At 44.4% G+C, this 9,870-nt stretch overlaps 2 protein-coding genes and 1 long non-coding RNA gene across 3 annotated transcripts; 1 reads left to right on the forward strand and 2 right to left on the reverse strand.

Annotated features, from left to right (window-relative positions):
- Positions 1-495: 495 nt before the first annotated feature.
- Positions 496-3,471, reverse strand: irg1l (immunoresponsive gene 1, like). Its single transcript, XM_011621108.2, has 6 exons — positions 3,311-3,471; positions 3,035-3,089; positions 2,767-2,954; positions 2,425-2,517; positions 2,122-2,327; positions 496-1,788 (listed from the first exon to the last, which is right to left on the reverse strand). The coding sequence occupies exons 1-6, from the start codon at positions 3,326-3,328 to the stop codon at positions 870-872; spliced, it is 1,479 nt and encodes a 492-aa protein (XP_011619410.2). The 5' UTR covers positions 3,329-3,471; the 3' UTR covers positions 496-869.
- A 146-nt stretch (positions 3,472-3,617) lies between these two features.
- On the forward strand, positions 3,618-7,650 carry LOC115252490 (uncharacterized). The gene is made up of 10 exons (XM_029847816.1): positions 3,618-3,692; positions 3,992-4,157; positions 4,237-5,802; positions 5,919-6,023; positions 6,099-6,208; positions 6,299-6,490; positions 6,572-6,734; positions 6,802-6,967; positions 7,123-7,217; positions 7,297-7,650. The coding sequence occupies exons 2-10, from the start codon at positions 4,001-4,003 to the stop codon at positions 7,380-7,382; spliced, it is 2,640 nt and encodes an 879-aa protein (XP_029703676.1). The 5' UTR covers positions 3,618-3,692; positions 3,992-4,000; the 3' UTR covers positions 7,383-7,650.
- A 1,445-nt stretch (positions 7,651-9,095) lies between these two features.
- LOC115252493 (uncharacterized) lies at positions 9,096-9,424 on the reverse strand. The gene is made up of 2 exons (XR_003890901.1): positions 9,345-9,424; positions 9,096-9,165 (listed from the first exon to the last, which is right to left on the reverse strand). It is a non-coding gene; the product is annotated as an uncharacterized lncRNA (long non-coding RNA).
- Between the last annotated feature and the right edge of the window lie 446 nt (positions 9,425-9,870).

Genomic DNA, 9,870 nt, shown 5'->3' on the forward strand with positions numbered 1-9,870 from the left:
TTCACTTCCACGTCACTTCCTGATTCACTTCCACTGAAGTTCCATCTGACAGCATGCTGTTGGTTCACAGCAGCAGCTTCCTATCAAAGCAGGACTCAACTGCATCCCATCCTCCATCCCCAACTCCACAGCGACATAGCGCTTTAACTCCTGCCCTTTAAAGCTGAATTGATTGTGTTTTCATAAACAACTACAAAGACTTGTGTCACAGTAGTTAGAAGATTAGAGACGTATGTAGATTATGGTCAGAAAGAGGTTAGCGGAGTAATACCTGGAATGTATATGACTGATCAGATAGACATCCAGGAAATCTTGACATCTTGGAAATACTATAGTAATAATAATAATGCATATAATAATGCATGTGGGTGAGTTTTGACCTGTGTTTAGCATTATTACTGCTATTCCTTATAGTAGGAAAGGGAAATTAATATTTGGTCAAAAAGGTTAATTGAGGAATTTGTGGAATACTGTAGATAGAATTAGGATAGAATTGCTTTATTTTTTTAAACAGTACACATATAGACTCAGCAAGATCATGTTTGACCCGCGTTGTGGATCAATTACACATTCAAAACCTCTTAAAAGACACAGAAACAGTTTAAACTTGGACACTATTTACAGTCAACATGAATCCACAGATAAGAGCAAGAATAGTCAAAATCAAACAGCAAAAGAGCGCCTGAAGTTGATTACGTACCACAGTAATAATGTCTCCACTAATATTTGATAGATAAAATTAGTTTATCTGCATCTTCTTTCATCACATGATTAAAAAAAAAGAGGAAACCTGTTGACGTGGAAATCTGATTTGAATAGCGGTGTCATTAATACATGAGACTGCAAAAATATTTGTTGCGTATGAACGCTCACTGCAGCTGTGACAGGAGGACCCTGCAGTCCTCGAGCTGCTCCAGCTCCTCCACCACATCAATCAGACCCTCCACCTTCTCTCGGGGAAGCACGACGCCCGCGTTGCTCCTGAACTTCTTCCTGAGGCTCTCATTGGTCAGCGGATTGCGCCAGTGACCGTAGAAGGTGTCGCAGCGCCCCCGCAGAACGTTGCCGCCAACAAGCGTCACCTGAACCTCACCGTACATTTGGTTAAAATTAGCGGGGTTGTCATGGGGATGCTCCACGCGGACGAGGTTCAGGAGAGCGAGCAGGTCAGGGCGCGTCATAGCTGTGGGGGTGAAGGACTGCACCGTAACCTCACCGTCCAGGAGAGCACTGCAGGTGTTGAACTGAAACGAGTGGCGCGCTTCATGCTTGGATTTGGGGAACGGCCGGTTGATGTACTTTGATTTGGGGGTTCTTATTAGAATATCTTGAATTTGAACTTCACCTGGACCATACTCTAGAAGAAGTTTATAGATGTTGGTGGCAGCATCTGCCACCCAGTGCATCCCCAGATGGGCAGGGAAGCGCTTGAAGCCCATGTCCTGGGTTTCTAGCAGGAAAGTATGGCCATAGTCATTTGGGGATTCTAACATGCAGGGTTTATAGTCTTCATAGAAAGCACTAAAGCCAGAAACCCCATCCACAGCATCCAAAATCTGAGTACTGGCCTCCAGGCCTCGGGAGGCAAGCAGAGCAGCCTCCAGCCCCAAACGTGAGGCGTTACCGATGTGCAGGGGCTTAGACTGAGTGGCAGCATTTGCCATGGGTGCCCCAGACAGGGACGCAGCTATAGCCAAAGCATGACTGCACTGGGATTGATCCAATGACAAGAGACGAGCGCAGGCAGCCGCACTCCCCATGGTTCCCACCACACTGGGAGGGTGAAACCTGAAGATGGAAAAAACAGTATTTTTTTTTGGCAGGTCATCTGACAAGAGGGTCATTTTTATGTGTTCATGCTTACGACGTGGCTAATAAAGCTAACTCTCCCTCTTGTGATTGACTTTCATAAACTGCTTTTCACACATCACTGATACCACAAATAGACTATTTTCCCATCAACAGCTCTGTAGGCACCACAAGAGTCATATACGGATCTCTACTGACTCATGTGGATAATCTTTCTCCGTATAAAACAACCACAATTCACCAACTACTATGGAAATATATGTTTCAATGTTACATCTAAAAATAATGGCAGTCCAGTTCTCCAGTTCTGACCTTTTGGGGATGTTGTGAGCCTCATTGGAGAACCTCATTAGCCGTCCCTGTATCTCAATGCCGACATTGAAAGCCAGCAGGAGGTCCAGGCCGCTGGGTTTGCAGTTAGCGGGCATCATGTCACTGATTGCTAACACAGCTGGAAGGACCGCTCCAGAGGGGTGAGTGGCTGGGTGCCATGTGTCATCAAAGTCCATGGAATGAGTCTACAAAACAGATAAGCCTTCAGCAGCTGAAGGGTGGCTCTGGTAACTGATGTAATCTGTGTGACCCCCTCTGATCTTAGAAGGCACCATCACTCACTGCCACCCCGTTGACAAAGGCTGCCAATGTCGGGGAAAGTTTGGTATCCCTGCGTCCATACACAGAGCTGATTTCATTGTGCGCATACATGTGCTAGAGGAGAAAGGAGACTCATGTCTGTCACAGCGAGCATAATAAAGATTTTTTTTAATCTCTCAGGCATTAATATGTCAGCAGCTTGTGCTCAGATTATAAGGTTAAACATCTCTGTTTGATCGGTCTGCACAAAGCTGTTAACAAGGATAATGATTAAAGTGTTAGCCTCAGGCCGCTAATATGCTTTCATCGCTCATATCAAATAAAAAACCCTTTGGAAAAGTTCATTGTTCTCCTGAGCTTCACCTGGCAGTGCTGCAGAGCCAGTGCAAACACATCTGTGGTGCTGCCAATCAAACCCACACCGATGCTGTCCAAGACCATCCGTTTGCTGCGCTGGAGCACCACCGGTGACAAGTGTTCAGCCTTTATGTTGCTGATGAACTTCCCATAGCTGGAGGTGATGGTGTCTTCAGGTTCTGGGTGCTGCAGGACTGTGGGCGAAGAACAAAGATGTTCGGCTGCTTGACAGAAAAGAAAAGAAAAGAAAAGAAAAGAAAAGAAAACCAAGTACCTTCTACTGCTGACTTATGCAATCTTCTGGAAGCCCATGCAGGTTTAAAGGCTTTCTGTCGCATAAAACACAAGGCACATCTTTACAGATACATAAAAGTTATTTCAACATCCTTTTTAACGCTTTCTGAATGAAGCATGACTTTTGTTTTGCAGTTCAGTTTAAGTTTTCACATTATATTTTAAGCACAGTACATCCTAAATAAAAGCCCCTATACTAGACAGTAACAAGTAATAGCCCTGTAGTGCACTAAAAAAAACAAACCCCTAATTTTACCTGTAATTTGGACATCATGGTGTAATTTCTCGCCCGTTGCCTTGTCCTTGGTGCTGCTGCAGTAATTTTGTCGTCGATAGGCTGTGAAGGATTGTGATACTTTTTGATTTGGAAGTGCTTCCTTAAATAGTCACATTGACTGTCAGATCCTCAGAAGGAATGGGAAATCCCCATACTGACCAATTACTGTAAAGGAACGGCACAAAAAGGAGGAAACGTTTTAGAGGTCGTCATGACTATCAGTATATCAGCATACAGAGGAGGAAAGGAAGGTTATTAGGAATTGGATGATACAACTCCTACAAATACTTTATTTCGGTCAAAGTTCTGACACTTTTCAGAACAGCTGAACAGTTCTTTCCAGTCTGAGTCTCTTCCTCAGGTAAGTGCTGATTATTTTTTCTTCTATTAATAACAAGATGCTTGATTAAAAAAAAGCGATTGTATCCATTATTTTTAACATATTTTAAACACTTTCATCGTTTGTTACTGCTCTTTAGTAATATGCTGTCTCTGTTATTTAGATATTCCAGAATAACCTGCTGCATTCAGCATTAGAATTCCATCCCTTTTTGTTAATATATGTCTTGAGCTAAATGATCAAAATAACCCTTAAAGAGCTTTAATTCTCCTATATTCTCCTTTAATTCTCCATCTGATTAATGACTTTCATTGTCACAGTGGGACACTATGTCAACCTCAGAAGGGTTTCCCGCCAGTTTCTATGGTGAGCCTGGAGTGTTGGGCATGCTGTCCAATGGGATCAGTGCATTCCTGGTACTTCTACAGAACTTTAATACAGCACATACTGGCATTGCTCCAGTGGGGGTGGAAAACATACTCGCAGGTGAAGAAGAAGAAAACCGTTGAAATATAAAACTAAAATATTGCAGACTGAAATTATTTTATTTTATTTTTTTAAATAGGTGTTCATCTCATCCTGATTGGGGGTTTATGCCAACTGGTGGCTGGCCTGCTCTCCTTCAGGAAATACGATCATCTAAGTGGCACTGCCTTCATTGGCTATGCTGCCCTTTGGGCCAGTTATGGTGCCACCAGGATCTTCTTTGGTGCCTGTGATGGAACACGTCAGATGATGGAATATGTCTCTAATGACACTAGCAACACATCTTTGTTGGCCACCTCAGAGATCCTGATGTTCATTAATGAGTCAGCCATTGCTGGTCTGGTGCCCTACATTCTACTGTCCTTCCTCCTAGCATTCTGCTCTGCTACAGTCAACTACATAATGCCTTTTGTCTTTGGGGCCATCACCCTCACTTTAGTTTTTGAAGCGGTTGGTCTGGCTGCAGGTCCTTGGGCCCTTGTGGTCTCTGGGATCCTGGAAACCCTCATTCTGGTATTTTCCATTTATGGCTCAGCTGCCCTCCTTGCCAAAGGTCTGACTCAACGCCTGGTCCTCAAAGGCTTTGGTACCCCTCTCTTTAATGTTCTCCTGTTAAAAATACCCAACTCTGCAAGTGCACAGAGTATTGGGCAGGAGAAGAAGAAAAACACCAAATATGCCGAGCCCATGGCATTGGGGTTCTTCTGTGACACTGTTGCCTCCTTCATCTTTGCATTCTATAGTTTTGGGTGGATGAAGTCCTTTGGGTTGGGGGCAACATGGGTGTCAATCATCACTGTCGCCCTGCTGTTATCCAGTTATTATTCCTATTTGCGCCAAGACTGCTACCACACCACCAAGTTCGGCCTTCATGCTGCCTACTGGCTGATCAAGGCCTGGGAGGAGTTTGTGGTGTCTTTCCTGAACGTGGAGGACAGCACTGTCATGTCAGGGAGGGAAGCGATGGTGGGTAACTGGTTCTTTGTGATAGCAGGATTAGTACTTTGTGTGCCAAGCCTCACCACAGATGTCTTTGAGCTGATCCACAACATTCTGTTCGTTCTGCTCACTGTCTCAACAATCCCTCAGATCCCTGTCCAGGGATACTACTTCTTCTTCGGTGTAGCTTTGTCCCTGTTCACTGCAGTCTCGCTGTATGGCACCTTCGCTCGTCTTATCAACACCATAGCAGAGAAAGCTCTCATACCTGTGGGATCGCAGCCCACGTCCATAGACAAGCTGAAGAGCGCTCTCACCTGCAAGATTGAGCTTCGAGAAAGACAGGAGGTGTCCCAAACTGACCAGGCCTCAGATGCTCTGTTCTACCTCTCAAATGGACTTGCAGCTCTCTCAGCTCTTCACACGAGTTCATCCAGCAAGAATCCTGCCTTCCTCCACCTGACTCTGCCTTGGGTGTTGATCTCTGGAGCCATCATCCAGGTTTATGTCAGTCGACTGCAAGTCGCATCAGGCAGTCGTTTTGGCTCAGTCATCCCATCTGTCTACGCCGCTGTGTGGGCAACCTGGTCCTGGTTTAGATTTGCCTTTTCAGGTAACCTGCCTCAGTTCTCCGTAGAGGCAGCTTATGGTTTCACCGCGGGAATCACAGCACTCCTGGTTATCAACGTTTTCCTCATGGTGATCGGTAAGCTTAAAGACACAATTCACAGATCTTTTCATGAAACAACAATCTAACCAATCCTAAAAATGAAATTCCCGTCTTGTTTAAGAGAGTGACTTTATGCTCTATTTGAATCCCAGCAGCCTATAGGAACCTGGTGTTACTGTTTCTAACAGCGGTCATGGAGGTGGTTCTGATCTGCTTCCTGCTTTCTACTCTGCAGCGTCTCCCATATCCACTGGAAGGTGAAGTTTGTTTTAAATATTGATCTGGACTTCACTGCGAACAAATTTGACAAATTAAATGTCCTTTATTTGCAGTGGCCATGCTTGCTCTACTGTCAGTAATCTGCATATATGGAGCTCTGGCATCGCTGATGAACAGCACCTTTTCACAGCAGCTGCTGCCCCTGGGCCCTCGCTTACTTAGGGTAGCTCAAAAACAGATCACTTTTTACGTTTATCACAGTGTGGTGGTGAGCTTGTGGTTGATCCAACTCTCTCCTGCTCCGTGACCTTAGGAGGAGGTGACGAAGGAGACCGCTGCAGAGCTGCCATGTCCAGTGGCGAACTCACACCTAACCAGCAGCCTCTGGACCATTGCTGCTCTTCTGGACGAAGGAGGAGTGTGTGGCATCCCCACAGACACGGTCTATGCCCTGGCAGCCTCGTGCAAGAATCCCCATGCTATTGAGAAAATCTACAACATTAAAGTATGACATAAAACCCAAAGTGTAACATAGAACATGCAAATGAACAAAGGACTTCTTAACCTCTGTACCTGTGACCTCCAGGACAGACCAGCAGAGAAACCAATCTGCATTTGCATCTCTAATGTGGAACAGTTGGTGGCTGCAAAGCCTCCATTCAGTCCTTTACTCTGGGAGTTTATGAGGAACGTCTACCCAGGAGGCATCAGCTGCATTGTCAGCAAAGGAGACTGGCTGCTCAGACTCGGTCAGTACTGGGGGAACTGTTTCACCAGTTCATTTGACTTGGCTTGAGATCACTGGTTTATTCACAGGAGTAGGACCGGCTTATGACCGTGTCGGCACCAGGGACAGCATCATGATCCGCGTCCCGGACCACACAGTGACTGGCCACCTTTGTGATATCACTGGTCCCCTCGCAATTACCTCAGCGAATCCCAGTGGAGAGCCAGACAGCACCCACCACGACATGGTCATCAGGTAAGTGTCCCCAGAGAATCGTGCAGCAGTGGAGCCTTAGTGCATGATTTCTGTCAAAAAGGACCAACAACTCATTTGTTTCAAGAGTGGTATTGCGTAAATGTTTGCTTATATCCACTCACTCGCTGTACTACTGTTCCCCTCTTTGGCCACAGCCGACTGGGACACAAGATCCAGGGGGTTCTGAGTGATGGACATTCAAATGAAGTTGTTGCGTCCACGGTGGTCAACTGCCTGAAGATCAATGAAGGTAGAAGGATAATATGTCCGAATTGCATTTTTGTTGGACGCACTCGTCCCAACCCATCCCTGTCTCATTGTTTTCACAGGAACTATCACCATTGTGAGGGAAGGATGTGTCCCTGCCGTGAAGGTCCAGCAGGTTTTTGAGAAAGTGAAAAACTGCATGATGTGACCCTGCAGGAGCTCCTTCAAGATTTAATGGGCTTCGCTGTGCAATATCTTTAGTCTGGGGGCATTTTAGTTTCTCTGTTCTGCAATAAAATAACTGTTCTCTAAGCTGTACAAATGATTGTTGTGTCAGAAACTCTGTAATGTAAAACTGCAGGAGAAAAGAAAAAATTGTATATCTAAATATTGTTGTATGTGAGTAAAGATCCCAATGTTGCACTGTTGAGTTTATGTTTATCTTGTTTTCAATAAACACATTTGAATTGGTTTCACATTGTTTCAGTGAGATTCATAAGGATTTTTTTCCCTAATATACATTATTATCAGATACAATAGCAGACAGTCTTTAAAAGAAAGAAGGGACTACAATGGAAGACTTGAATCACAAATCAGTATGGATAGAATACTAATGTCAAAGCAGAGGAGATGATTAATGACTAACAGAAAGGTCAAATGCTCTGCTGCACTCAGGACTGCACCGTTAACACGTGGAACTTCACTCGCTTTTCTTGAAACAGAACAAAGCAGGCTTTAACAAACTTAGTGGGATTTTCCTGATGTGACGGCTCTGTCGTGCCTCACTGTTGTCGGGGCTGGCTGGAAGAGCAATTCCCTGGCTGACCTGCAGGGGGAGTGCCAAGCGTTTCCAGTCGACCCAGCATGTTCACCTGCTCACCTGTGGCCCATCTGCTGGGATTGGCTGCCTGACGGGTCCAGGTATAAAACCTGTCTGGAGAGCGTCGAGGAGGCCCCCCTCTCGTCCTCTCTGGTGTGCTGCAGTGGAGTTCGTCAGATGAGCCCGGAGCTTCTCACGGCCACAGGAGTTTGGAGTTTCCCTCTTTGTGACTATTTGGACTTTTCTGTTTTATATTCCACTGGGTTCTTTAATAAATGTTATGTTGGGTTGAAAATCCTCATTGTTGGTCTCCCCATTTGTATGTCATGGCTACCTTGAGCCAAGTATTCGTGACACTGACTAGTTCATGATTAAACAAAGACCATTATTTTTACTGGTTAAACACTAATGTGGGACAGGTTAGAAGGAAGAACTCCTCACACACATGTGGCAGGCCATTCATACTGAAACATGTCCTTGTTCCTGCTGAATAGAAGATGCTGGTTAATAACCCGATAGCAGTTCAGGTGTCAACTTCTGGGAATTACAATGCTCATAAAATGTTGCACTGATGTCTATCTACTGAAAAGATTATATATATATATATATATTTATAAATTAATTTTATCTTTGTAATATTGCTTAAAGTCAGTGTATATTTTATATTAAATAAATATTTGCATCCAAAGAGATAAAAACAAAAGAAACAGCATGTCACCTTGTGTTGTCATTTGTTTTAATATCCATATTTTTTCAATATATTGGTAGAATATATTCTTTCTCATATAGTCTGTGGGAAAAGAAAAACAAAGTCTCATCTAAAATTACAGGAGTGTAACAAATGTCTCTGAGTGCTCGAGCGATGATCAGATAAAAGTGCTGTATATGTGAGTGCTTCATGCTGCATAAATAATGTTCATATTGATGTACTTTCATTTTCTTTCCGGGGTTATTCTTTGACCCTGTTCATGTTTTGGGGGCAGAGAGGACGATGCTACGGCCGCGTCTCTTCCCTCTTTGTCCGCTTGTCTCCCCCTAGAGGCTGCTGCTCGTTATTGCAGCGGTGCGTCAGCACCAGCTGTTTGCTGGGGGGATTTTTCCTCAGCAGCAGCCGCTGCAGAATCTGCTTGTCCGACCGCTCCCGTCGGAAATCGTCTTCGTAAACCTTGAGCTGCAACACAAACGCAAAAATCAACTGAGGTTTGAACGCAAACACGGATAATCCTGCATGTTTAACTGTAGTCGCCGCGCATCCTCACGCGAGTTTGTATAAAGTTTTAACAAGGCTAATTTATTTGGAACTTGTGACGCCATCACGTTGTTGTGTGCGTGCGTGCGTGAAGACGCCACCTGTTCCTGCAGCAGTGCCACCTGTTGGCGCATCTCCTCCCTCTTCTTCCTCAGCCTTCGGTTCTCCAGCAGAGTGTGTTTGTGGTCATTATGCTGAAAAATGGCAGAAAACAGTTCAACTTTTCATTTCTCAAGACATACTGATCAAATGTATCAAAAGTTGAATCCAAAGTTGTTGAACTCTTCATTTATTTCAGTATCAAGTGTGGTTAGTAATGATCACACACCAGAACACACTCCCAAAATTTATCTTCACTGATCTTATTAATCTGTCACTAAAATGCGAAGCTGAGCAAGTCCAAACGCTTCATTTTGCTGTTCATCAGAACTTAAAAATTGTAACGTCACTAATATGACAGCAAAGATGGAAACTTTCTCAGTATTATTCTATTATCCTTTTATTATCTTTTGAGAGATTACAGCGTCTGCCTCTGAGGATGAGTTGTGTTTGTAGTGAGTTTGCTATGGAATAAGTACATTTCCCAGCAGGTTTATGACATGTTTGTGTGTTCAGTTCAGTTTGCAG

The sequence above is a fragment of the Takifugu rubripes genome, chromosome 14 (genome assembly GCF_901000725.2).
Source record: "Takifugu rubripes chromosome 14, fTakRub1.2, whole genome shotgun sequence".
In the NCBI taxonomy this organism is placed as follows: Eukaryota; Metazoa; Chordata; class Actinopteri; order Tetraodontiformes; family Tetraodontidae; genus Takifugu; species Takifugu rubripes.

Coding starts and splice junctions, on each gene's coding strand:
- irg1l (XM_011621108.2), bottom strand. Junction 2,955..3,034: donor GCATAAGTCAGCAGTAGAAG/GTACTTGGTTTT, acceptor CTTCGCCCACAG/TCCTGCAGCACCCAGAACCT. Junction 1,789..2,121: donor GCTCACAACATCCCCAAAAG/GTCAGAACTGGA, acceptor TTCCATCTTCAG/GTTTCACCCTCCCAGTGTGG.
- LOC115252490 (XM_029847816.1), top strand. CDS start 4,001: ATGTCAACCTCAGAAGGGTTTCCCGCCAGTTTCTATGGTGAGCCTGGA. Junction 5,803..5,918: donor CGTTTTCCTCATGGTGATCG/GTAAGCTTAAAG, acceptor TTTGAATCCCAG/CAGCCTATAGGAACCTGGTG. Junction 7,218..7,296: donor CTGCCTGAAGATCAATGAAG/GTAGAAGGATAA, acceptor TTGTTTTCACAG/GAACTATCACCATTGTGAGG.